Source organism: Mchenga conophoros, linkage group LG8 (genome assembly GCF_057382185.1).
Source record: "Mchenga conophoros isolate Kocher_MC1m ecotype Shallow Benthic linkage group LG8, M_conophoros_male_GT1.1, whole genome shotgun sequence".
Taxonomy (NCBI): Eukaryota; Metazoa; Chordata; class Actinopteri; order Cichliformes; family Cichlidae; genus Mchenga; species Mchenga conophoros.
In genome coordinates, this window is record NC_140533.1 from 475,766 (window position 1) to 501,394 (window position 25,629).

Consider the following 25,629-nt stretch of genomic DNA (forward strand, 5'->3'; position numbering starts at 1 on the left):
GTTCAATGTTTCCTGATCTTGGTGGGACGCGTAGGCTTCTTCTAGTGATTTGATGTTTTTTTCTAATTCCTGAATATTTTTGTTTTCCTTTTTCTTTTTTTGTGATGAGAAAGAAATTATTTTACCTCTCATCACAGCTTTCCCTGCTTCCCATAGAACAGAAGCTGATGTTTTGGGAGTGTCATTATAGTCCAAATATGAAGTCCACTCTTTTTTAAAATATTTAATAAAGTCTTCATCTTTAAGTAGTGATGTATTAAATCTCCAGTTTTTTCTTGGCGTAGTATTATTCTTGTGCATTAGTGTTAAAGATACAGGACCATGATCGCTGACAGCTATAGGGTGAATCTCAGTGTCTGAAATGTCGTTCAGCAGTGAGCTGCTGACCAAAAAATAATCCAGACGAGAGTAGGAGTGATGGACATGTGAGAAAAAACTATATTCCTTACTGGTGGGGTGAAGGGAGCGCCATGCATCGCAAAGACCAAAGTCGCTCATATATTGTTTGATTATATTTGTGGACTGCCAATTACGCTGAGTTCCCGCTGTATTGAGCCTATCCATGTCTTCATTTAGTCCAAGGTTGAGGTCTCCTCCAAGAACAAGTGTGCCATCTAAGTGTTCAGTGCACTGAAAAAACCGTGAAAGAATGAGGGATCATCAACATTTGGACCATATACACTTGCAATACATAGCTTTTTATCACGTATAGATAGTTTAATGATTAAGAATCTGCCCTCTGGATCTATAACTGTATCGAGTACTGTGAAATTAATATTTTTATGTATTAAAATTGCTACTCCCCTTTGTCTAGAATTATAACAAGCTGAGAACACATTAGGAAACTCAGGTGTTTTAAGTTCATTCGAACCTCTAAGAGGTCTGTGGGTCTCTTGTAAAAGGACAACATCTGCCTGTAGTTTTTTGAGTTGGTTAAAAATTTTTAACCTCTTTACTCTGGAGCCAGCTCCATTTATATTCCATGTAATGAACCTCAGTGTACCCATAGATGTTTGTGTATAACTAGGGATGTATGCTGTGTGCGTCGCTTAGACAGGTGGAGAGAATACGTCACTTGTTCATAACTAAAGACAAGGAGAGAGAGAAAAAATGTGTGGCGAGATGCTCCCTGAGTCTGACTATGTGTATGCATATTTACTAATATGAGTAGGCTTGGCTTAAGTGTGTGTATCCTAAACGACTGTGTGCGCTGTCTGACTGAAGTAAATGTGCTGCCGTTGAGCGCATGGTGCGTATGTGTTGAAATAAAGGATGTTTGTGGATGAGTGTCGAAGCAGGTGATCGAGGCAGTGAAAGGAATAAAGAAAGAAACCAAGGACAGGGGTGAGCAGCATAAAACCAAGAGGGGGAAAAGAGAGGAAAAAAAAACGAGAAGAAAAAAACAGAAACAAAACGTAAACATTCCAATTAAATCACTGACGGAGAGTGACGGTGTTAATTCTGCTATGAAATCACACTTTAAGATGCGATTTGATACCGGTAAGTTAAACAGATGTTAATGCAAATTAGTGTGAGTGGATAGGGAAAGGGTGTAGCTGATTCTTATCTGGTGTGAGGTTAATACAGCCACGGAGTGATGTTGGGGTCGCGGTGGAGCTGTCCGTCCACGTACAGCCGGTCCACAGCGATGACAGCGCGGGAGCCCTTCTGGATGAAGCCACGTCGGATTGGGAGTGTAACCTTCACCCATACATCTATGCTTGCTAACCAAGCTTACTGGCCTTACCTGATAACAAAGTACTTTACACTTTGGTCCAAATACCATAACTTCTAATCCCCAAAACGATTAAGATTGGAGCGGCTAGTTTCAAATACGGAGTCCAAAACCAAGCACTGCACTGCAAGACAGTTTTTCGATTTAAAAATAATTATCAAAATATCTCTTATATTGCTAAAATGGTTAAAGAAAAAAGGTTCTGTCCTAACCATTTTAATCAAAAACAGGAGTATGTAGTAATCAGGCAGCATGGCTGTGTTCTGGTGTCAGGAAAGACGCAGCTGGTCAAACTGTTTATATGTTTATTGTTGAAAAAACAATGGACAGAGGGAGTTGCACTGTTTTTGTCGCCTCTAATCTCTTTTCTTCAGCCTCTTCATCATACAAATCCAGTAAATGAAAATTCAGACCATTTTATAATTCCACAAAGACGATTTAAGAGCTCAGAGTCCTAGGGTACAGGGACCGTCCACGTTCAGTCCAGTGCTGAAAGAGGAGCTGCTCCACAGGAAGTGCTCACAGCAAGCTTTCAGTCATCAGCCTCACATCTCAGTTTCCTTCAAGTGACACAAACACACTTAAGTAAATCAGTGTTATCACTCAAAATAACTGTGCTGGATGAAAGGACAGTTAATGTGAACCACAGTTTGTATTTAAAGCTTTCATTAAACCCATCTCAGGTTTAATGGTACTCCTGTGTCTGCAGCTCTGTCCAGATGAAATGGTAAATGGCCTGTATTCGTATAGCGCTTTACTCTACATTCAGTCATCCACCCATTCACACACTGCAAGCTACATTGTAGCCACAGCCACCCTGGGCTACACTGACAGAGGCGAGGCTGCCGGACACTGGCGCCACCGGGCCCTCTGACCACCACCAGTAGGCAACGGGTGAAGTGTCTTGCCCAAGGACACAACGACCAAGGCTGACCAAGCCGGGGCTCGAACCAGCAACCTTCCGATTACAAGGCAAGCTCCCAACTCTTGAGCCACGACCGCCCCCACTGAACATTGTAGGAGATTACCAGAGGTCTTCCCATGTCACACGAAAACTCAAATACTGCCAAAATGATTCTGATTGGCTGAAAAGATCAGAACACCCTCATGTTAACTGAGGATCACATGATGAAGCTCATGCTGGCTTAAATTTCTCCTCTCTGCAGTTTGCTGTGACTCTTCACTTTCCCTCTGCTGCTACATGTTCACTGGAGTAAGCCTCAAAATTAAATGTGGTGTATGCCAGTGTGCAAAAAACATCCTGGATTTGCCTCATTGTGACTTCCAGTTCCTGAAAAGTAAAACCAGGCTGAAGGATGGTTGGAGCCTGATGTAAACATACCTGAACAAATGAGGCTCAGGAGCAGATTAAACCTTTGAACCGAAGCTCTTTTTCCTGAAGAGATTCAGAACAGCACTCTGCATCCACATTTCCTTCTTCTAACTCACTAAACAGAGAGTTTGATTCGATATGTCAACTTTATTTTCAACATTTTGAATCTTACCTTCCTGTTAGAGCAAAGGTCATATGTAAAGCTCTTTAAGATGAACAATGCAGTCTTGTTTTAAAAAGCAGACAAGCACTCAAAGCAGATTAAAGTTTTTATTCACTTTGACTTTATATTACAGTTGAGATGCAAATGAATAAATTTGGGTAATTAGGCAGATTGTTGTTACAATTTAGTCAGTGATTCGGACTTTTTCAGTTTGCACCTAAAGTACTGTAAGAGATCGATGCACAAATGAGTGAAGGAAGAAAACAACAACAACGACAGAGACAATATGATATGCTTCATCTGATTGGCTGTAAAGTGAAGCAGGAATAAGATGAGAAATGTCACAAACCTGTGACCAGTGTTAGCAGACCAACACGCTGGTGTCATCAGGTTCATGTTGGGAACAAAGCGGACGTGATGTTGGTAAACCTGCCTGCCTGCACCGAGACGCCGGGCCCAGGGACACGCCCTGACTCGGTTAACGATTAAGCAATGCCCTTCTGTTAGTTAGCCACGACACAGCAGGCCCAGAGTCACAAGCTGCCACAATGATCATGATCCAGATGTGTTACCAGAAAATAAGGCAGCGCTTAAAAAAAAAATTCCCGTAAACATCCTTTAAGAGATTAACCTAAAATCAATGGAAATTATAAAAAAGAAGCAAAGTCAGAGAAAAGTGTCAACCTTTGCTTTTGGTTCACATTACAGTTCAAACACATTTCATCAGTTTCATTTACAAAACATCAGGATTTTGAGATTTTCCTTATGTCATGTGATTCAGCTGGAGTTATGGTGCCGAGGCGAGACGGTCTCAGCGTCACAGCGTTCACACAACGCAACAGCATCAATCACGAGCACCGCCGAACGCTTTTCCAGAACGCTGCCTTATATCAGCAGGGGGATTATTGCCATTCCAGGTCAAAGACAGGAGGGGCTGAGATTCCAAAATAAAAGACAGGAAGCAGATATTTCAGCACTGAATTTACAAGAGATAAAAAAATACTCGTTGACAATTTAAATAAACTTTGAGATCGTGACAAAAGGTCACATTTTTAAGAAAAGCAGTCTTCGACTGTTACTACTCGTTCTCGCCCACATCCAGCGGGGACTTCCTGTTCTCGGAGCTGCATCACCATTTCTAAAACACTATTTCCAGCTTTCTTTTTTAATATTAGCCTCGTTACCAAGACCAAGGACTGCAAGAAAACCCGGAGCAGCTTTGGGGCCTGAACTTGGTGTGATACAGTCGTCTGCAGCAGGCTCCATCCTACCAAAGCACTAACAAACACAAAGCTGCCCTCAGCTGAGAGTCGTGTAAGAACGAGTTGGGATCACGCACAGAGCTTTTTCCTACAATCTTAAAACTATCCTTAGGGAATCATCTCAGCTTATACCACAAGCACATCGTGTATTAATCAGTGCAGCACGTCCCTTCAGCCAGCCAGCCAGCCAGCCAGCCAGCCAGCCAGCCAGCCAGCCAGCCAGCCAGCCACACACACACACACACACACACACACACACACACACACACGATCCCTTCACAGTTATAATGGCTGATTTTCCAATTGTTACCCAGTTAGAAATGAATTCCTCACACGATCAACTTAAAATCACTGACCTAAGCTAACAACAGAACAATGGCACTGGAGTCATCACGACAAATCCAAATGTAGAGAAAAGCAGACGGGCGTCTGGAAGGATGATATGGCAGCTCGACGTTTACGAGGACAGAAGCAGCCACGGTGAAAGACGACAGGTCAACGCCGAGGTCGACATCGATGAGCTCGATCGTGTCCAAGATCAAACAAGCCATGGCTGAGACGGGATGAGGAGCACGGTGGCACTAACATTAAGCTGTTTCTTACAGTAAATACCTGAGTTAGACATGTTTAGACAGTGGTATGAACAACAACGGTGGAGCAGGCCCGCCTCATCCCTGACTCACGTCTGCTTTCCAGCCCTGGTTTAGGAATCTGACGCCACACTGTAAACATAAATGAATCCAGTTAAGCCCTGTGAATGATAAGATGATCAGGAAGTGTCAGCATGAGCAGTGGAGCTTTAGGTAGTTTACAGACAGACTGCATAGAAGTCACCACAATCCTGACCCTGTGAATCCAGGAACAACAAAATCCCTCCGTCTGCACAGCTGCCCGGAAACATCAGGACTGAGGTGGTGGGTGGATCTGTGGTCTGCAGCTCGCTCTTGAAAGCGAGACACCGCAGAGCCAGCGTTATCAGAGGTACGGTCGACACCTTCCCATCCTTTTACACTACGTGCCGTCACAGTTTCACTGGCCGTGGCATCAGATACTCAAACCACTGATCGCTGAGGTCAGGTGACCCTGTGTGAGCATCAGTGAGCTGCAGACGCGGCGTGTGAGGTCCTAATGCCTTCATGGGTTGGTTAGTGCATGTCGTGCTGAACACAGCTGCCCAGTCGCCTCCACTGCACACACACAGTCAGGTGAGATGATGCTTCGTCGTTTCAGCAGGAGGCGGGGTTTGTTTGAGCGAGCTCTACGCTGCATCACACAGGATCTGCTCCAGCACCGTCAGCAGGCGCTTCAGGCCGTAGATGTAGCCGTGATCCTGGCTCTCACTCGGGAAAACATGAGCAAAGTCGATCATCCTGACCTCCACGTCTCCTGCGCCGCTCTCCGTTTCGTCGCCTCCTCGGTCCTCCGCCTCCTCCCCGCTCCTCCTGCCGTCCTCTCTGTCCACATCCTTCTCTTGCAGTTGGGATTTGTTTCCGTTCCCATTAGGTGGTCGTTGCAGCTCACGCGACTGTTTCCATGCAGAGTTGTCCTCCTCACCCGGTGCTGAGACGCCGTCTCCAGACACGGCGCTCACAGCACCACCGTCTCCCCTGTGACCGTCCTCACCTTTCCTGCGATTGGAATAAACAGCGTCCAGGCTGTAGTCCCAGTGCTCTGCCACCTGGATGTTGTTGTTGTTGTACTCGGCCACTTCCTCTCCTTGCCCCAGCTTTCCCTGTCGGACTTTCCGCTCTGTGCCGCCTTCACCTGATGACAAAGACGTGGGTGTTTTTAACATCACAGTGGGGCTGATGGATGGACTGCTGAGGAGGGACGACAGGGAGGATGAAGAGACAGAGGAGGGCAGGCCCTCGTAGACAAACAGAAGGGAGCTGGCATAGAAAGTCAGCTGGTGCTGGGACTCGAACCAGCGAAGGATCCGCTGCACTCTGCGGATGCTCGCCGCCACGGCGTCCTTCCTCAGGCTAACTCCATTATGGAAGAATTTAGACAAGCCTGGTGGACAGGAGAAGACGTTCAAAAACAATAACACCAATAATAATAACAATAACACACAATAACTCAAGCGCAGCCTGTGTCTCCACTATGTGTGCCACTGTAACACATTACTGTAATCACGCTGCACACTGATATGTACACCATGCTAACACAGGCCCGATCAGAAGTTTCACATCAGCTGAAAAATGGTACAAAATCCTATTTTGCATGTTTGAATCTTAACAAGGTTCCAGGAAGAAATGAGAGAGACACAAACGAGGTTTAACAATATCAGGCTGGAGCCCCTTTGTTCCTTCAGACCTGCCTTTGACTGGCACAGACTCACACAGCGTCCACATCCCAGCACTGAGATCGGGTGAATGTGGAGGAGCATTCAATGTCATGTTCAACAAACTACAGCATGATATGGGCTTCAGGACATGCTGCGTGGAGGAGTAAAGGCCCTGTTTAAATTTCATCAAACATACAGTCTCACACACATACATACCATCTTTAAGAGTGTCCTTAACCAATCCTCTTCCATAATGCTGATCATAGGAGTCGAAAGTGTCCGTGCACACCTTGTACACCTGAGAATACAAGAAAATCTCACATTAAAACAAACGTCTGCATTAGTTTTGGTTTGAAACACAGTGTCACTGTTCTCAGAGTCACTTATTCAGCAGCTGGCAGCAAACCAGAATGTTCCTGGATTTCCTGCTGAGACGGCACAACAACATCTGTGAGCTGTGACGAGGCCTGATCGGTCAGGACTTTGTGATGGATTTCAAACTGATTGAAGACAGTGGGCCAATGAGAGAACGGGACCTGAAGGCTGCCTCCACCTAGTGGCCCAGAACTACACAAATGTGTGTGCGTGCGTGTAACTCTGCAGCAGTGGTTCGAGCTCAGACGCTTCTGTTAATGTGCTGAATGCAGAGTTACATACCGACACAGCTTCAGAGCCGCGACTCAAACACTGAGCAGCTCTTTCAGACTGACATTTCTGTCCACAAACCCATGCAATGCATGCTGGGAGCCTTTTACGTCTGCAATCCCATGATCATGAACTATAAGGGGATTCACTACAATCTAAAAATCAAGACAGCCATGACAAAGATTCCACAAATTAAAAACAACCCTCAAAATGCATTTAGAGCCAAGCTAACTGAATCAACTGTCAGAGATTTATTTTAGCATAATAAGACATGCTGTCTTCTGTTTCCGTCATCAGGAAGAGAGTGATCAGCAAACAGCAGCATCCTCTCTACGTAAACAACTGAAGTAGACAGGAACGCCCTCAGATCAGTGCGCTAACCTCTGATGGTAGCAGATCGTGATGATGCAGACCCACACCGCTCCTGTCAGTAGCATACAGCGCCACTGTAATGCTGATGAATGTTTACAGCATTTAGAATCAGTCTATAGAGAGCACTCTAACTTTAGCATTACTAAGGTATTAGAAAAAGCTTAATTTATCATTTATACAGCATTACTCCTCCATAGTATGGCTTTCATAAACACTCATATGATTATGACTGTGACGATTACCAGCAGTGATAACTGTACACAAGGGGTGCAACGATACTCGTATGGATATTGAACCGTTCGATACAGAGCTTTCGGTTCGGTACGCATATGTATCGAACAATACAAAAGTTTTAATTTATTTTATCAACTTTCCTTCTGACGATGCTGTCTGTGTTGAGCGCTCAGTGGATCTGCGCTCGACAGTGCAGCCTAGGCGGAGTAGTCGAACGCAGATTCACTGAGCACAGGGCAAGCTAGCGAGACAGAAGCTAAGCTCGTTGCAACATGGCAAACTGAACCTCCCTCACCCTCATTCAGATCTGACGTTTGGAATTATTTTGGTTTTCATGTGATGTATGACCCTGAAGGTAAGCGCGTCATGGACTAAAGTAAAACAGTATGTTGGATGTGCCACGCAATGCTCAATTACATGGGTGGGAGCTAGTGTGTTAGCGCAGTTAGCTCGTTAGCGTGTTGGCCGTCCAGGCCCACGCACGGGGCGATCCGTGGTAGCTCGTTAACGGAGATTTGCCGTGTTGTGGCGTTAACATCATTTCAGATTAAGGCTGACAGCACTAGTGGGAACACAACGAATATGACTGCACATTTACTCCGACAGCATCCTCGTGCAAAGACAAGTGGAAGCAGACAACAAGCACGCATGCTACAAACTTTACCCGAGTCATTTAGACAGCCGTTAGCACAGGATTCTCCTTATGGGGACCTGATATGTTTAATATGCTGCTGAGAATATAGCCCAGAAGAAGCGGATAGTATAGCTTTTATTTTGAAAGAGACATTTCTCTGTAATAAACTCTCTTTTCCAAAGATGAGGGATTCCTCGATCAGATAGATTTATTTTTTTATTACTTTGTTTCAGCAACATTAAATTTAAAAACTGTACGTTTGAGTTAAAATATATATTTATAATTTTAATAAATGACAAATTAAAAAGGCACGAACATTTTTTTGTATCGAAAAAAATATCAAACCGTGAATTTTGTGTATCGTTGCAGCCCTACTGTACACGGTGTAACTAGTGTGATGTTATTGTAAAATGTTTCCCAGATTAGCATTTTTAAACCTTTTTGCTTTTACAATAGAACTTTATTTTTACTGAATAATCAGTGTTTGGTTTAAAGCTGCACTAAGGTGTTTGTCACCAGCAGAGGGCAGTACAACAACCTACACACAGACATGACGTTTGGTGATGAAGTCCAACGTTCAGTCCTGTGAACACGCTGTTGTTATTGCTCTAACCGAAGTTTAACGTTTGGGAGAATGAGCTGTGGTGAATTATTTATTGCCTTTCCTCGTTAGCCGTGTTCCCCATTTCAACCTGAATATTAGTGGGCGGGGCCAACATGGGTTCAAGCAACATCTGTATCCCTACTCCAGACCTTCCCCATTCATATTACACCAGAGCCATTAGGAATTAGATTTCTGTAATTCCAGAATGAATCTCCAGTTCGGGCATAAATAATGTTATCTAAAGTTTACACTTTTATTACTTACAGTTTAAGCCTAAAGAGTGGTGCTGACAGATTTCTTTCATTTACTTACCAAAATAAACCAAGACATATTCTTTTTCTTATATTAAAAAATATCTATTATGTGTGGAGCTTCTCACTGGTCCGGCCCACCTAAGATCAAACTGGGCTGTATGATGGAAACTGCTCTTGCAGTGTTCAGTAATATTAGAAAAGAACTATATAAATGGCAGTGCATGTGATACTCATACACTCACATGGACACTGCAAACATGTTTGTTTAACTGACCTCAGTAAAACATGCATAGCCTCATACTTTAGACCAACACAAACAGGTTTCTTTGGCTCCCTGGGACATGTTTGCTGTGCAGTGTCCCATTGTTCTGTACAGAAGCCTTCTCTGCAGACACCACATGATAAACACTGAGCACTCAGCTAAAGTCCACATGCAGACATCACATTTTATGAGCCGTTTACAAAGGGTGTGGAGCTATAAAGCTGCTGCTCCGTCAGCCCATCGGTCGATGCTAAACACTCTTCACATCATCTAGAAACTTATTACTCATTTCTGCAAAACACATTCATGACGTCTCAGCACTGAATCACACGTATCCTTCCCCTCTTTCATACCGCAACCTCTCTCACCCTGTAAACCGACCGGCCGTCTGTATCCACTGTGAGCGAGACATAACTGAAGCCATAGCGGCTCAAATGTCGCCCTGGTTACCGAGATCTGCATTGGGTGATGAGGACCAGACCTTCAACAGATCCGAGGAACGACATCTGAGATCTCCACCATGAAGGACGCAGTCCTAGAAACAGCAAAGATACTGCACAGGACCCTAAAGCTCCCAGGCCTCTGGCAGAGGATCACGCACAGGGATTTCATTTTTTTACATCTCTGTATGTGTGTGCGTCTCATTTTTGCTACATTTGATCTTAAACAGACAGAAGCAAAGGGGAGAAAATGTATCTAATGTGACAGAGCTGGTGTTACAGGGTTAAAGGGTGCTAAATAGAAAGTTTGGGGAAAAGCCCCAAAATCCAACCTTCGTGTCACCATTAGTTCAGTCTACATGAGCCTCTGTACTTTATGCTCACCTCAGATTAGCCCCAGACACAGAACAAGTGGGCTCTTCACTAGAAACTTGTTTGGCGGCCTTTGCACTTCATGGCTCTCTGGCCTTTGACCCAGACACATCACACCAATAAGAGGAGAAGTGAAAACAAGTTTGCAAAGATCATCAACACATTCACACCACAGCAAAGAAGCTGGAGGTGTGGAAACACTGAATGCAGTCCTGGAGTCAGAGCTCAGCGGTGTGGCACATTCAGATGAATGCTTTTAAACATCTGTTCAAAGACAAACAAAGGACAGTATCAGAGTGAGCATGAAGCCCAACGCTGGCTGTATCACTATCACACTCTAGCCCTAACCAGCACTCCTACTGCGGATGATGACGATGACAAGTTGTAATGGAAACTGATCGACCTGATAAAGGTTTCGCTATGTGACTCTCTTTCAAACAGATAAGCTGTCTCTGTCGTTCCTCTTATCTGTTGGTTTGGTGTGGACAGTGGGTGTGACTGTGTGTGCATGCACATGGAAGCGCCACGCACTGTTCAGCTGATTTATTACAGGGTTAAAGATTAACCCATTTCCAGGTCCACTCCACGGCATTTCTCAGGACAAACGTTACTCGTTTTCCTGATTGTAGTGATTTGTGACCCTGTGCAGCAAAGATATTTCCTCCTGCAGACATCAGCTTTACTAATACTGTGAAAATAAAGATGCGAGTCTGTGTTGGAACCAACACCAGCCTTTCTACATGCACGTTCTTTGTTTGCATGCAAGCAGCCGTCTTAGCAGATGTAACTAGCAAAGGTGTCTAAACGTGCTGGTAAAAAGATGCAACTTTTACAGCCGAGTCAATGCACAGTTGCATTTTACATACTAAGCACCTTCAGCTTCTCTGACACGAAAGACACTGAAACATGTGCGAGTCATAAGATCAGTCAACACATTAGACCCACAGCCTGCAGAACAAGCCCATCGTCCTCCCTCCACCGGCGTGCTGACAGCGGCGTTGGTCGTTTTCCAACTGCACTGTCATGAATGTCAGCATTTAACATGCTGACTGAGGTCTGATGGCAGCCATGTTGCTCTTGGGTTTTTGGAGCAGTGCACTGATGTTGGGGTGAACTTGCCTCCACTCCGACTGGCAGCTGTTTCCTCTCATTACCAAACGTTCTCTCTCGGTGTTTCCAGAGTGATGGGCAGCAACAGCTGCTTCTCTAAGATCACTGCTGATGTTTCTCCTCCACAAACTGCTTTCAGAGAGGTGCTCACACAGTTACCAGTGATATTCGACTGCACCTTCTACTCACCTTCTTAACTCCTACAGAAACACTCGGGGGGATATTTGGCTCGTCACACAAAGACTCTGCATTTGGACTTTTCACACCGACTGATCTGCAGGCCTGTGCGTGCTTTTACTGTCACAGCACCATGACTCAAACTCACCCTCAAGCCAAGCACCAGGAACCCGATCTCCTCCATCAGCGGGTATTTTCTGATCTGCTGTTCCCGTTTCTCCTGTGAGGCGTACGGATCATAGCTCCGCTGGCCCAGCTTCACATCCATGATACAGGGTTTGATGAAGTGACGAGTCACATCCTCCAGCTTCAGGTACAGGTCTGTCAGTCACAACAGAAGCTGTTAGTTTGTCTCGTTTTGTCTGATTGTTGGTGAAATGCTGAACGTTCACGGAGCTTGTTGGCATATCAGCGTGAGTTTTATTTTAAAAAATCTACCTCATGTAAGAATACAATGATATGAAGACACACCCGCAGTGCAACACCTACACCAACAATCACATCTGGATGCACCAGGATGAACACGAATCACGTGCTGAAGCTTTCACAGCTCTCATCGAGGCTCTAACATACAGTGGTTTTCTCTTTGACTCTGCGGACAGCTACAGATCCTTACTGAGAGACTGACCGTTTCCTGTTACAGTAAAATGTCAGTGTCTGTACTGGTATTTGGAGCTGGAGGTCCCAGCGTACACTGGGTCCGAAGCTCTCAGGTTTCTGTTTGCTGATCTGAGACATCTTTGCTTACACGCAGGTAAACAGTGTGTGCAGAGAGGAGACAGTTAAACTCACTATTAGCTTTTTTTGTCTTTTGTCCGTAGCGGCTAATGCTAGCTGTTGTCTGTGTGATGCCACAGTACGGCCTTACCGTTGGGCCTGTCAGGAGAGGACCAGGTGCCGTAGTATCTGGGCAGATAAGTCTGGAGCTCGAGAAGACAGGGATCGCAGCAGTCCTCTGCATAAACCTAGGACAGAATGCCATACGATGGTTTATCTCTATGTGAATAAGTACCTGCCAAAGCTTTTACAGTAACTAAAATCATCTCTCAGGACGGCATGAAGAAAAGGAAGACGGTGCAGCAAAGAACTGAACAATCTTCTTTGGTATTAGTGCCTCCCACGACGAAAATAATATTCAGGCTCTTTATAGTAAGTGCAAAGAGGTCAGTGTACTGGAAGCGAAGGGTGGCTACATCTGTTGATACTGGGACTGTTTAAAAAACAGAGAGCAAGCATGTGTTTGATGACACTGCCTCCTGAGCTCAGTAAAGTTTTGGAAACTGGGAGCGATGCTGGTCAGTGTGGGCCTGCTGCTGGGATCCCGTCAAACGACAGCCACACGTTAGCCTCAGACTCCGTCCTGACACAGCTCTAAAGAAAACAGTGAAGCAGCTCACTGTGGCTGCCTGTACTGATAATTCTTCATCCATCCAACACCGGCTCAACTGACCACGAGCTACATCTGACCCGGTGACCCCAGGGGAACTTTAAGCAGCTGGTTAAACAGCTCCACCCGAGATCCAACAGCCTGGGTAGAACATATTTCAGCTTTATTGTGAGACAGCATCGTGCAGCTTCTGAAGGTCACAAGGTTGAGTTCAAGTGTGAAGTCATAAAGGCTACGTTCACACTGCAGGTGAAAGCGCATCAAATCAGACTTCTTTGACCCTCTGCGACTCATATCCATCATGGTGACAGTGTGAACGGCACAAATCCGATATTTTCAAATCCGATCTGGGTCACTTTCGTATGTGGTGCTGAATCAGACGCATATCTGATGTTTTAGAAAGCGACTGCTGCTTGATGGTCACGTCGCATTAAATCCGTCTTTTACGTCACTGACGCAAGACGGACGCCAACTATCAGCGCCGGAGAAGACATCGCGAACCTTCCTGGCCCTCCAGTGAAACTGTTGGGAACAACGTGAACATTTTATTTGTTCTGTATAATCTGCAGATTCTGACAGAAATCTGCAACTATCCTTTGAAGCAGCGCTCCTCTGAAACAGCAACAAGGATCATTATTAGATTATCTACATTATTATGTCAATAACAAAATAACTTAAAGCAAAAACTGGGAAACGTGAAGTCCGAAGTCTTTATATTAAGGCCGTCAGTCAAACATACTGTTGCTCTGGGTCTAAACAGAGCGCGCTGTGTGTGACGTCTTCTTTTGCGCATGCGGGCGCTTGAGCGTTCACACTAGAGCGCGTTTGCTGTCGCATTTTATTTGTACTGTGAACGAGCAGACAAAAACATCGGATTTGATCAAAAAATCGGAATTGAGCATCAAGACCTGCAGAGTGAACGTAGCCTAAGTTACACTTGAAATATAGGAGGGAAAAAACCAAGCAAACAAAAAACTGCCCAGGCTACTCTGGTGCTCGTCTGTGACTCACGCTGTAAACCTGCGTCCTCTGTGACAGCAGAGGTGCAAAACAAGGCTGTTAATGCCCTTCATGTACTTACTCAGCAGCATTTATAAGTCTGTTAACTTTATCACCAGAAACATGTTTACTGCTAATCTCCTTAAAATATCCCAGTTTTATTTTGAAAGCATAGCACACAAAGTTTAAAAACAATATTTTGAGACATAAATGTTGTTTTTATTTTTTGGGCCATTTTCAAAGAGACCATGTGACCCGGTACAGTGTGTGTGTGTGTGTGTGTGTGTGTGTGTGTGTGTGTGTGTGTGTGTGTGTGTGTGTGTGTGTGTGTGTGTGTGTGTGTGTACCATGCTGTAAAACTGCATCTCTCGTGGACCTCTGGGTGGAGGCTGAAGCTGTTTGAGGACTGTTCCATCTGGATGCTGCAAAATACCTGCAAGAAACACAAAAGACGGCACTGAAAGTGGAAACTTACAAAAATAATCTGTGTGAAAGGCCGATGGCTCCAGGTGCTGCACAGTAAGACGACGGTTTAAAGACACCTTAACAGTTTAACCATAAACAATTCATTCAGCACTGAGCTTTATGATAAAGTTCTTAAATCAAAGGTTTGACAGAAACGCACAGAGAGGAAAAATAAAGTACAACACTTAATGATTCACCACATTTACACACATGACAAATACGAGCTCTCTGACACGTCACAAACACAGTCTCTTACAGTTTGCTGGTATTTTATTGGTGGGAATGTGTTGTGTTTGGACAATGACGGGCTGTTTCCTGCACAGAGGAAAATGGTAAATGGTCTGCATTTGTATAGCGCTTTTCTAGTCCATAGGACCCCAAAGCGCTTTACACTACATTCAGTCATCCACCCATTCACACACACATTCACACACTGGTGATGGCAGCTACGTTGTAGCCACAGCCACCCTGGGGCGCACTGACAGAGGCGAGGCTGCCGGACACTGGCGCCACCGGGCCCTCTGACCACCACTAGTAGGCAAACATGGGGTTAGTATCTTGCCCAAGGATATTTGACATGCAGCCCGGAGGCAGCCTGGGATTGAACCACCGACCTTCTGATTAGTGGCTGACCTGCTCTGCCACCTGAGCTACAGCCACCCAAAATAACCACCATCAAGAAAATGTGCACAGACCTGCTATTTCACACAGGCCAAGAAAACGTATTCAGAATGCAAACATCCAGTCAAACGTGTCCTTTTAACCCTCCGGCTCACTACAATTAAGTCGGCTTGTGAGAATAGGGCAGGGCATTCAGGGAATTCAGAGCCAGTGGGTGTGTGTCACGTGGTACAGTCTATGCAAACCTCACTTAAACCAAACATATTTCCGGTCATGACGAAGAATCTTATGGAGACTGTTTCGTGTTGTTCGTGTTCACAGCAGCTCAGACCTGAAACCTGGACAGTGGCAGAGGAATCGTTTGCAAAAACACCTTCAACAGCACAGAAGCAGCAGAGGCCTGAAGACACAGTGGGAGGAGATTATACAAGCTCAACTTGTTCTACAACTGTCAAAAGCCGCAGCAGTCCTTTTCTACGCCCGTTAGCTGGAGCTTAAGTGCTCTTTGTTAATATTCATTCTGTTCTTGAGGTTGGTAACTTGCCCAAAGATACTTGACATGCAGACTGGCGGGGCCAGGGATCGAACCACCGACCTGATCAGCAGCTGACCTGCTCGACCTCCGAACACGCCGATGTTACTCTGCTGCCTCACTGACAGTGCACAACAATATTCAGATTAAAGAGGTTCATACGCACACACACACAAATGTTTGTTTGTTTATTTGTTTAAAACAAATATCCGAGTCAGCCAGCCTGATCAGCATAATCACTGCGTAAACATCTTCATTTATTAACAAGTTACTGACTGGCAGTAAATCATCCATGTGAGCCGACACACCTGAACGTGAGCAGCCAAACAACAACATCTGATTCGGAGCTAACATTATGTCAGGCTTGAGTCCTGAGAATCACACTCTTCCTCTGACAAACAGCTTGAATACACTCGTATCGTATGAGAGTTCCAGTGATGTTAGAGCCACTGTCAGCTAACAGCTGCAAAAACAGCAGTGCTCAGTATCGCTGTCGCTGGACACTTTCACTGACTCCAGAGTTTTACAGCCTCCTTCAGGGCAGACAGACGTGGACACATATTGACAGCTGAGGTAAACAGCAGACTGACAGCATACACTCACTGCCAATCTGCAATGTACTGATATCTAGTGATGGGATTTTGCCCCTTGTACCTAAATAATAATCCAATAAACAGATAAACGTCTGATTTACAGGAAATAAATAAATAAAGTACTCTCAGTACTCATCCAGAGCAGGAGGTTCTCAAGCACAATGTTTCAGGCTGCAAGAAGCCAATCTCAAATATTTGGTGATTGTGAAACCACACAGCAGCAGATATGGAGTGATGAATGAGGAACACAGAGAGAAGCTGAACTGACAAGAGACGTGCAGCTGCATGAAAAACGTCTTTCTTAAAGCAAAATCTCAAAGTGATGGAGCTGTGAAGACGCGACTACGTCAGGTGGACAGAGCGCGGCTGTACGATGCCTGTGGCCTACGTGATCAAAGACCGCTGCACAACCATTGCTGTGAAACAGGCTGTGGGACACCTTTACAATTACTCTGTTGGATATATTTGTAATAATACTATCAACAGTCATATTGATTCGTGTGAAGCTGGCAACTAATCAAAATCCATCCATTTCTGTCTGACTGTAACTGTGTCATATAAAAGTGTCTCCAGTATTACAGGTACACATCTTTCATACCCTGATAACACTGGTAAAGTAATCCCATGTGTTGGCAACACTAAGACAAGTCCAGGTATCTCAGAGTCGAGCTCAAGCTGAAGTGTTCAGCAGTAGTTGCACACCTAAAAACAACAAAACTGCTCAGGCTACACTTGTGTCTACAGCTGACTCACGCTGTGTCACTACTGTTGCACTATGACCCTGCTGGGAACTTGATTCATACTTCAAATTAGGAAATATGTCATTGGTGACAGTAAGTCACTGGGAAAGGAGGATACTGACACTTATAAATGCTTCTGCCTGCAACCATCATCAAAGTGTTCTCCAGTCATTGTATCACACATAGGGATGGGTATCGAAAACCGGTTCTTGTTGAGAACCGGTTCCCACTGTTTCAATTCCTTGGAAGTGTTTGCCATTTTTGCAAACGATTCCCTTATCGATTCCAGTCGCCCTGAATGACGTCATCACGTTGCGGAGCGTCATTTACCTGGCAGGAAACACGACGGCTCAAACGCTCAAAAGTTTGGTTAGACTTTACGAGAACGGATGACAACAGGGCAACTTGCAATACTTGCAAAGTGGATGTTTCATTTAAGGGAGGAAACACTACGAACATGCAAAAGCATTTGCTCACAAAACACACGATGACCTTAAATGAATGTCGTGTTTTTAATTCCGCTCCGGACTCGTGAATCTCAACCCAGCAGCAGCGGTAACGTTTGCACGTCCTCTCCCGTTAATGCGGCAGGTAAATAATCAGCTAACAGTGCATATTATGTTAGCGCGATCTGCCTTATTTCAAAACCTGCCATTACTGCGCATTTAGTAACCATGATGAGAGAGACAGAGTCTGGCTCAGATGCTGGCAGTTCTCGCTGCAGTCTACCGGCAGCGTCTCCTTTCAGGCCAGGATAGACGAATGTCACCGAGCAGTGACTCAGTTTGTGGTCAAAGGCTTGCACCCGTTTGCCACAGCAGATGATTTTCGGTAAGTGAATGTGTTTAATTGTAGGCAGGGACATTTCTGGATATTCTTGTGTAATTGCTACAGAATAATTTATGTTATACTTTGTTATTGCTACAGAAGAATATTTATTTTATTATTTTACATTTACTTTTTTTTTTCCTGGGGACCCTGGGACGCCCCATTGAAGAGCCGTAGGCTGGATCTCTTAAGATCTCACTGTTGGGTTTGTAAGGCCATGTTACTCCTAAATTTCTATCTTGTTCAAAGAGAAGATATAAAACAAAGTTCTAAGCTAATCGACCTTAGTGTTCTCCTTTTTTAAAGAGAATCGATAAAGAATCGAATCGTTAAACAGAATCGAAAATGGAATCGGAATCGTGAAAATCTTATCGATACCCATCCCTAATCACACATACAGAAAATATGTTTTCCTGAAATGTTGTGCTATAATTTTGAGTGTATAACGCTCACCCCTACACTGCAGCAAGCGGGACGATGGACAACTTTCTGAATTTTGGCATTTCAACGAACTCTCCAAATGATACTGTAGAGCGCGACGTTTGCAAAGCACAGAGAGAACTGCAAAGAGAAACTGACACATGTGTTCCTATCATGGAAACACTGAAAAAAGGTCCAGTGTGTAAGTTCGCTGTTTGCACACATGGACATTAGACACACGTCTGCTAAACAGTTGATGTCTCTTCTTTGGTGAGCGCGGATTCTATGAGGACAAACAAAGGAGTGAGTGTCTGCATGTAAAGGTGCGTTAACACCTGTCAGGATTAAGTCAGATCTCCGTTTGAATAACCAGCTAACATGAAGTCACACGAAGGCGAGCACAGAGGTGGTTCTGTGGCAGGACCTGTAAGTGCAGGGTGATCAGAGTCGTGTCCGCAGCTGACTTACCCACTTTATCCACTCCATACTTGTGACCCGCCACCTGATGTGACAGCGGGACGCAGCCGTTCAGGTGAGCCTGGCTCTGGAGCCCTGAGGGTGGCTGGCCGGGCTTTTCTTTAGGGGGTGCGCCTCCGGGGAGCCGAGAGGTCACCCCACCCGCGGAGGAGCTGTGGGCCAGCGCGACAGAGGACTCCATCATCATCTGAGGCTGAGTTCTTGACATGTGTTTAAAACCGTGGATGTGCAGTGCTGGGCAAGAAAGTCACAAGCCAAACGTGTCATTCACATGCTGTCATTACGTAAAGCTCAGGCTACAGCCACGCGCAAATTCAACAAACTGTTCCCGGGCACGGTGCCGTCCAGGCGGGGACAGCACAGCGGCTGCGGCCGCTGCTTCGACCCCTGACACGAACCACGCTGACGGGCAGCGTCAGTGAGCGTACCCCCGCTGTGAGCGCCGGGGAACACGGGCTCTAAAGGCAGAGCTGATTTACTGACTCTCACATCTCGGACAGCAGCATAAATACATCCTGGCCACATCCCACTTCCTACCAGTGTCAGCGCACGCAGAGCCAAGGGCGACTTCCGCTCGCACACTCCAAAATAAAGCCGACCAACGTGGATAGATCATTCGGGATACACGGCACTGGCAAAGGACGAAACGTTATTTTACAAATGACAAGTTGGCTGTAGTTTTGTTCCAGTTGTACTCCTCTGTTTAACCCCAGAAGCCATTTATAAGCGTAAACAAAACTTCTTAGGGCTTTTATTATGGCGGTCAAGTCACACAACTTCCGGTCTCACGTTCTCCGAGTTCCGCCAGCTCCACTTCCTTGCTTCAGAGAAGTAAATACTGATGTCGGAGTAAACGGAGGTGCACGACACAGAGACCCTGTTCCACGCAGCAGCGAGTCGGACACGCGGCGTGATCAGAGACACACAGACATGACACGATAACTGTCCTCAGCCCGGCCTTGTTATCGATCCAGCCCATTAGGCTGCTAACAGTCCGTCCTCGCGGACACACCGCTGCTGTTCAAAGCCTTCAGCACGAGGGCCCTGCAGCTGCAAACAGGTCCGCGCGCTGTGCCGCAGTCCTAAAGCACTGATATGAAACGAGGTCGGCAGAGCCTTCCTCGGCCACAGATATCCAGGTCAGTGTAGGCGGCAGCCTCTACGTAACGAGCAGCTCAAAGCCTCCCACACGTTTGCGACACTTGCCAGTACTGTCGCAAAACCATCAATTTTCATCCACGAACGACAGCACGTGCCTTCATTTGCATTTTCCATGAAATACATTTTACTCTTACGTGACTACATATAAAAAGCGTGTCAGTGTTTCGGTTACAATCAGATATTACTGCGAGTCTAAAAATAAACTGTATTTGTATAACCCCAAAATAGTTAGAACGTGGTTTGAAGAAGACAGTACAAAAGATCAAAATCACAATAAAAAAATAGACTCACATAAAACCTGAACAAATCTGAAGTGAACATAATGGGACAGAGAAAACGAACTGTATAAAATAATATGCCTTTAGCTTAAATAAGTCAGTAATGACATGAGATACACTTTATTTGGGCACAGCAAACATATAACAAGTAGTTTGAACATGTGATGATCAGTGAGCAGCAGTGTGGCTTCATGCTGAGAAAGAGCACTACAGATATGGTGTTTATTATAGAGGAGGTCAGAAAGAGCTTCACTGTGTCTGTAAGGATGTGCATGAGGAGGCCAGGAGTGGCAGAGATATATGTGAGGGTGGTGCCAGAGAGACAGTGGTGAGGTGTTCACGGTGGTGGTGGGATCACACCTGGGATCTGCTCTGAGCTCCTTCCTCTTTGCACAGACTGTCAGATTAGGTCAGGCAGGCGTCTCTGTGGACTATGATGTTTGCAGGTGACATTATGATCCGTAGGGAGAGGTGGAAGAGCGTCCAGAGAGGTGGAGGTACGCTCTGGAGAGAAGAAGAATGAAAGTCAGAATGCACGTGGAGTGGAGAGTCATCAGAGCTGTGACAGTGCAGTCATGAAACACCAAACATATAAAGGCTTGTTTACATCATGTAGCCCTGCTCTGAAACACTGACATAGATGTAACTCTGTCTGTGAAGCTGGATTTAAGAAATAAGTGTTTAAAGTTTATCTCCTGTAAGTACAACATGTTACCTCACCAGGTTGGTTGACTTATATTAGCTTATGTTAGCTAACTAGTGACAGAATTGATAACCCAGTGGAAAATAAGGACACTAAAACTACACATCAGTTTAAGGGATCACCTTTACGCTGCCTCTGGCTGCAACAATGGGTTTTATGTTCACTTTCACTCTCTGTCTTTAGCAGTAAGTGGATCTTTGCTACTTGGCTAGCTGTACTAAAAGGGGAAGATTCACCTGCAAGCTGTAATGTCCACGTTTGTAAAGCAAACTTATAAATGACAACTGTGTGGAGGAGAGAACAGATGAGTTGCTTAAGGTATAAAAGATTTAATGTATTTGTCCTTGTCACAGTGGAGCTCCATCAGTCTGTCAGAGAAGGTCCTCTGCTGCCTGCTGTAAGTGGTGCAGAGGGTGGTCGAAAGCTTGCATAATGACCTCCTCTCCACCACAGCTTCAAATGTTTCCAGTGTGCAGCCAGTCACATGAACACATAGCCATCACTTCAGTCTGTCTGTAGGTGTCACCAGCTATGATGCTGTTCCCCCAGCAGAGCCTCTGTGCTGGTCTTCCTTTTAGCCTGTTGTCATTGTGCCACATCAGCATCCTGCCTCAGGATAGACACGATTTGTCCTCTTCATTCTGAAGTCAGTCACCATTCTTGTAGGTGGAGACACACATCACCGTGGAGCTCCTGTCCTGCACAGGCAGGACAGAGCTCTGCCCTGTTGAGACATTCTGCACATGTCTCAACTCTGTATATTTTTATATATTTTATTTATTGTTTACTCTATTTAAATTGTAAAATATGTGTATACACACACACACACACACACGTAGAAAAATATTTAGTATACACATCCAGAATTTTTTTTTTTTTTTGCATATACTATTATATATTACATATATTTATTAGTTTCAGATGTAGCCATTCTTGTATTTTGCTTGTTTACATTATTGTATTTTGCACAACTCTGTTGCTTGTGAAGCTCGCACACAAGAATTTCACTCACATGTGCTGTACCAATGTACCTGCACATGTGATGTGACAATAAAAGTGATTTGATTTGATTTGATTCTCACATTCTCATATTGTCTGTTAGGTAGTCGGTAATCCATGAGAAGGTGGACGTGTTTGCTGACACTTCCTGTGGCTTATTCTTCAACAGCAGCGGCTGGATCACATTAAATGGATTTGATAAACGAAAGAATGTGATCCTCCATCATGCAGTTACTCGTTTGTTTCTAACATGTAGATAGGAGTCAGATCTCTGCAGCACCCAGATTTAACTCATACACAAACTACAGGAGGAGAGTAAATACAGTGTCTTATAAAATGGTCAATCAATTAATTTAATAATTAACTCTATGGAGAAACAAAGTTAAATAAGTCAAATAAAATGCTGGTATGACCACTCTGTAGGTTTACAATACAATACAAGTTTATTTGTATAGCACATTTAAAACCAGAGGTCCAGTGAAAGCAGTAGCAAAATATAAATGCAAATAAGCTAGCAGGTGGAGAGCATTGATTAACCAAGCATAAGCAGATATCAAAATAAAACTTATAAAGTAAAATCAGTACAAAACATTGTTCAACAAAACAGAAGAAAAGGGCTTGCATAAGAGTACACTTACAAGAAGCGTACTCTAGATAGCCGGGAAGGCTAAACCAAAGTCTGGATTGAGTCAGATGTGCAAACAGCTTGTAGGAGGTTGTTCCAGAGGTTAGGTGCAACTGAGGGGAAAGCACGGTCACCTCTGGTCTTCAGCCGTGACCTACGGTAGGTTGCACCAAGAGCAACTGGTCTGATGATCTCAGTGCGCTACTAGGAATATACAGGCTGAGAAGATCAGTAAGATAGCTAGGCACGGTATTATTTATGATTTTAAAAAGTAAGCAATAAGATTTTAAAATCAATGTGATCTTTAATGGGAGCCAGCGTAGGTCAGAGAGAATTGGGGTAATAGACCCAAACCTACTTGGTTTGGCTTTAGAGATTAGACGTAGTTGGTCAAAACTAGATTTAACTACAGAGGACGCATGTTTGTCAAGCTTAAAGCACGGCGGCTTGTTCGTGACAGAGACTCTGAGTTTGGACATTTGTCCTGCTGTAAAATGAATTTGGGAGAAATTCTTTTCTAATCACTCTGAGGAGTTCCCGGCATCGTTTATAGTTTGGGTGTGTTCATATTTGTTGTTGTTGGTCTCACTAAGCTCCTTTTTTCCGTCTTCTCTTTCTCCTTATCACCCAGCCAATCACAGCAGCTCGCTGCCCCTCCCTGAGCATGGTTACACTCCTGTTTTATCTACTGCAAATGGAGCTTTTTCAGCCCAGATTTGCCATCTGCTGCTCACAATAGATCATCTGATTGATGGGATTTCTCTCTAATATTCCTGGGTTGATACATAAAACACCTTGACATGGCTGCTGTGAACTAGTGCTATATCAGTATAGTTGAAATTGGTGTGGGGGTGGCTGAGGCAGTAGATACTCAAACTGTTTAGGGGGGCAATATCAGTGGCAGGAAAGTTTCTTTTCCACTGACATTCCTGATCCACATGCAGTTCCACTGAAAATGGTTTTAATGCCAAAAAGAAACAAGAAAAAAGCCAATGTTACCTGATGTTTATGGAAGATTTTTCCCCTCCAGACTGTACAAAGCTAGGATAAAGGTGTAATTGACTGATTTAATGTCTGCTACTCTTGATGTAACCTAGAAGTGACTGTGAACACTACAGCTTCTCTGCACCAGTTAAACATAGGCTGTGTCCCAATTCAGGGTCTGCAGCCTTAAAGTACGCAGCCTCAACTATCCTCAAGGGCCGCGTACTCAAAGACCGCTAAGGCCGGAAGTGCGAGGCTTGTGAAATGGGACGGTCTAGCCTCCGTTGCGCTGCCCAGGTTGCCTAGCAACCATGATACTAACAGCTGGAAACGTGTCATACAGCTTTGTGTGACAGAAATGAAGGAGAAAATCTTTTGTTCATTTGTTTGTTTCTACATGAGCTTTGATCATTCTCTGTAGGATTAAGCTCAGCTATTGAACGGCGTATATTTAAAGGCTTTAAAACCAAGTTAGTACAAACGTCACTAATGTCACATAACTTTGCCGACATGTGGCCAACAGTAATGTTTAATGTTCTTCGTTATTAAACATTTGCACATAAATAAGTGACATCATATTCAGTACTTACTTTTCACAGTTTACTCTTCGGCCGCTCCGCTTCTGCCGTCTGCGGCAGAATTCTCCACACCGACTGCCGCGCTATGAATTGTGGGATATATGGGACCACGAAGTCTACACTGCCACAGCCTTAAAATTCAGGGAAATGAAGGACGCATTTCAGGGCCGCATTTCAAGCAGCCTTTGAATTGGGACAGCCTTCGGCGTGCCGCTGTGACGTAATCGGCCTTGAAATGCGGCCTTTAAGGCTGCAGACCCTGAATTGGGATACAGCCATAGAGTGTTACTGCAAACTTTATCACAGTACTGCAACCTGACCAGTGTAGCGTGCACTAACCTGCGGAGAGTCTCTAAGGAAGAGGCCATCCACCCTTCAGACAAAGCTCATTTACGCCACTTGTATCCACTGTGTTGTTCTTTTGGTCACTCCTCATAGCTTGTTACTGCGAACTGCTCCAGTGTAAGCTGTAGGCCACCACCTGATGATATCAACAGAGCCACATCTCAGAGACGAGAGTCTGAGACCACCCAAGTGGAAGCCTTCTGCCACTTGGCTATTCCTAGAAATCCTGTCCATGTTGAAGAACACCCACCAGGAACAAGTTTGACTTCTTACCGGCTATGTGGACCAAGCTCTTGCAATGGTTGTTTAAGGATCCAACGGATGGTAGCAACAGTCCAGACACCCCTTTCTCCCAAAGCACTTCCCACAGAATACTCCAAACTGAACAATCAAATGTCCTCTCCACCTCGACAAAACACGTGTAGGCTGGTTGGGCAAACTCCCACGCACCCTGAAGTATCGTCAAAAGGATAAAGAGCTGCTCCAGTGTTCCGTGACCTGGATGAAAACCTGGACTGCTCCTCCTGTATCTGAGGTTTGACTAACAGACGGACTCTCATTTCCAGCACCCAGACATAGACTTTTCCGGGGAGGCTAAAGAGTGTGATTCCCATTGTGGCGGGGCGTGGTCTGTGGAGCTGCTGCAGGGGAGGTGGATGCACCTAAGCGGGATCCACAATCACGCCTCGCCGGCTTAAAGTCTGTGCTCGGACCGATGTCATGTTTGTTGTTGATGTGTGTGGCTGCAAGCTGCAGCTGGGTATTGTGTACAGCAACCGTGAGAGAATAAAAGATGATGCTGAAAAGCATAAAAATGTGGACAGGTCTGTCGTCTGATGATTACAGTGGTGCCGAAACCAAGCAGGAGGGCACAGCAGACCAGGGATGGAGCTGGTGGGTGCAGCGGGAGCAGGCCACAGTGTCTCGCAGCCAGCGGGATGAACTCCAGGACCGGATCGAGCGCCGGATGCAAAGGATTGAATCTGGTGGTTCTGATCCGGTCCTGGCCG

At 45.0% G+C, this 25,629-nt stretch overlaps 1 protein-coding gene across 1 annotated transcript; it reads right to left on the bottom strand.

Annotated features, from left to right (window-relative positions):
* Positions 1 to 2,028: 2,028 nt before the first annotated feature.
* ipmkb (inositol polyphosphate multikinase b) lies at positions 2,029 to 20,126 on the bottom strand. The gene is made up of 6 exons (XM_085283526.1): positions 18,938 to 20,126; positions 14,618 to 14,703; positions 12,753 to 12,849; positions 12,033 to 12,205; positions 6,997 to 7,078; positions 2,029 to 6,506 (listed from the first exon to the last, which is right to left on the bottom strand). The coding sequence occupies exons 1-6, from the start codon at positions 19,152 to 19,154 to the stop codon at positions 5,752 to 5,754; spliced, it is 1,410 nt and encodes a 469-aa protein (XP_085139652.1). The 5' UTR covers positions 19,155 to 20,126; the 3' UTR covers positions 2,029 to 5,751.
* Between the last annotated feature and the right edge of the window lie 5,503 nt (positions 20,127 to 25,629).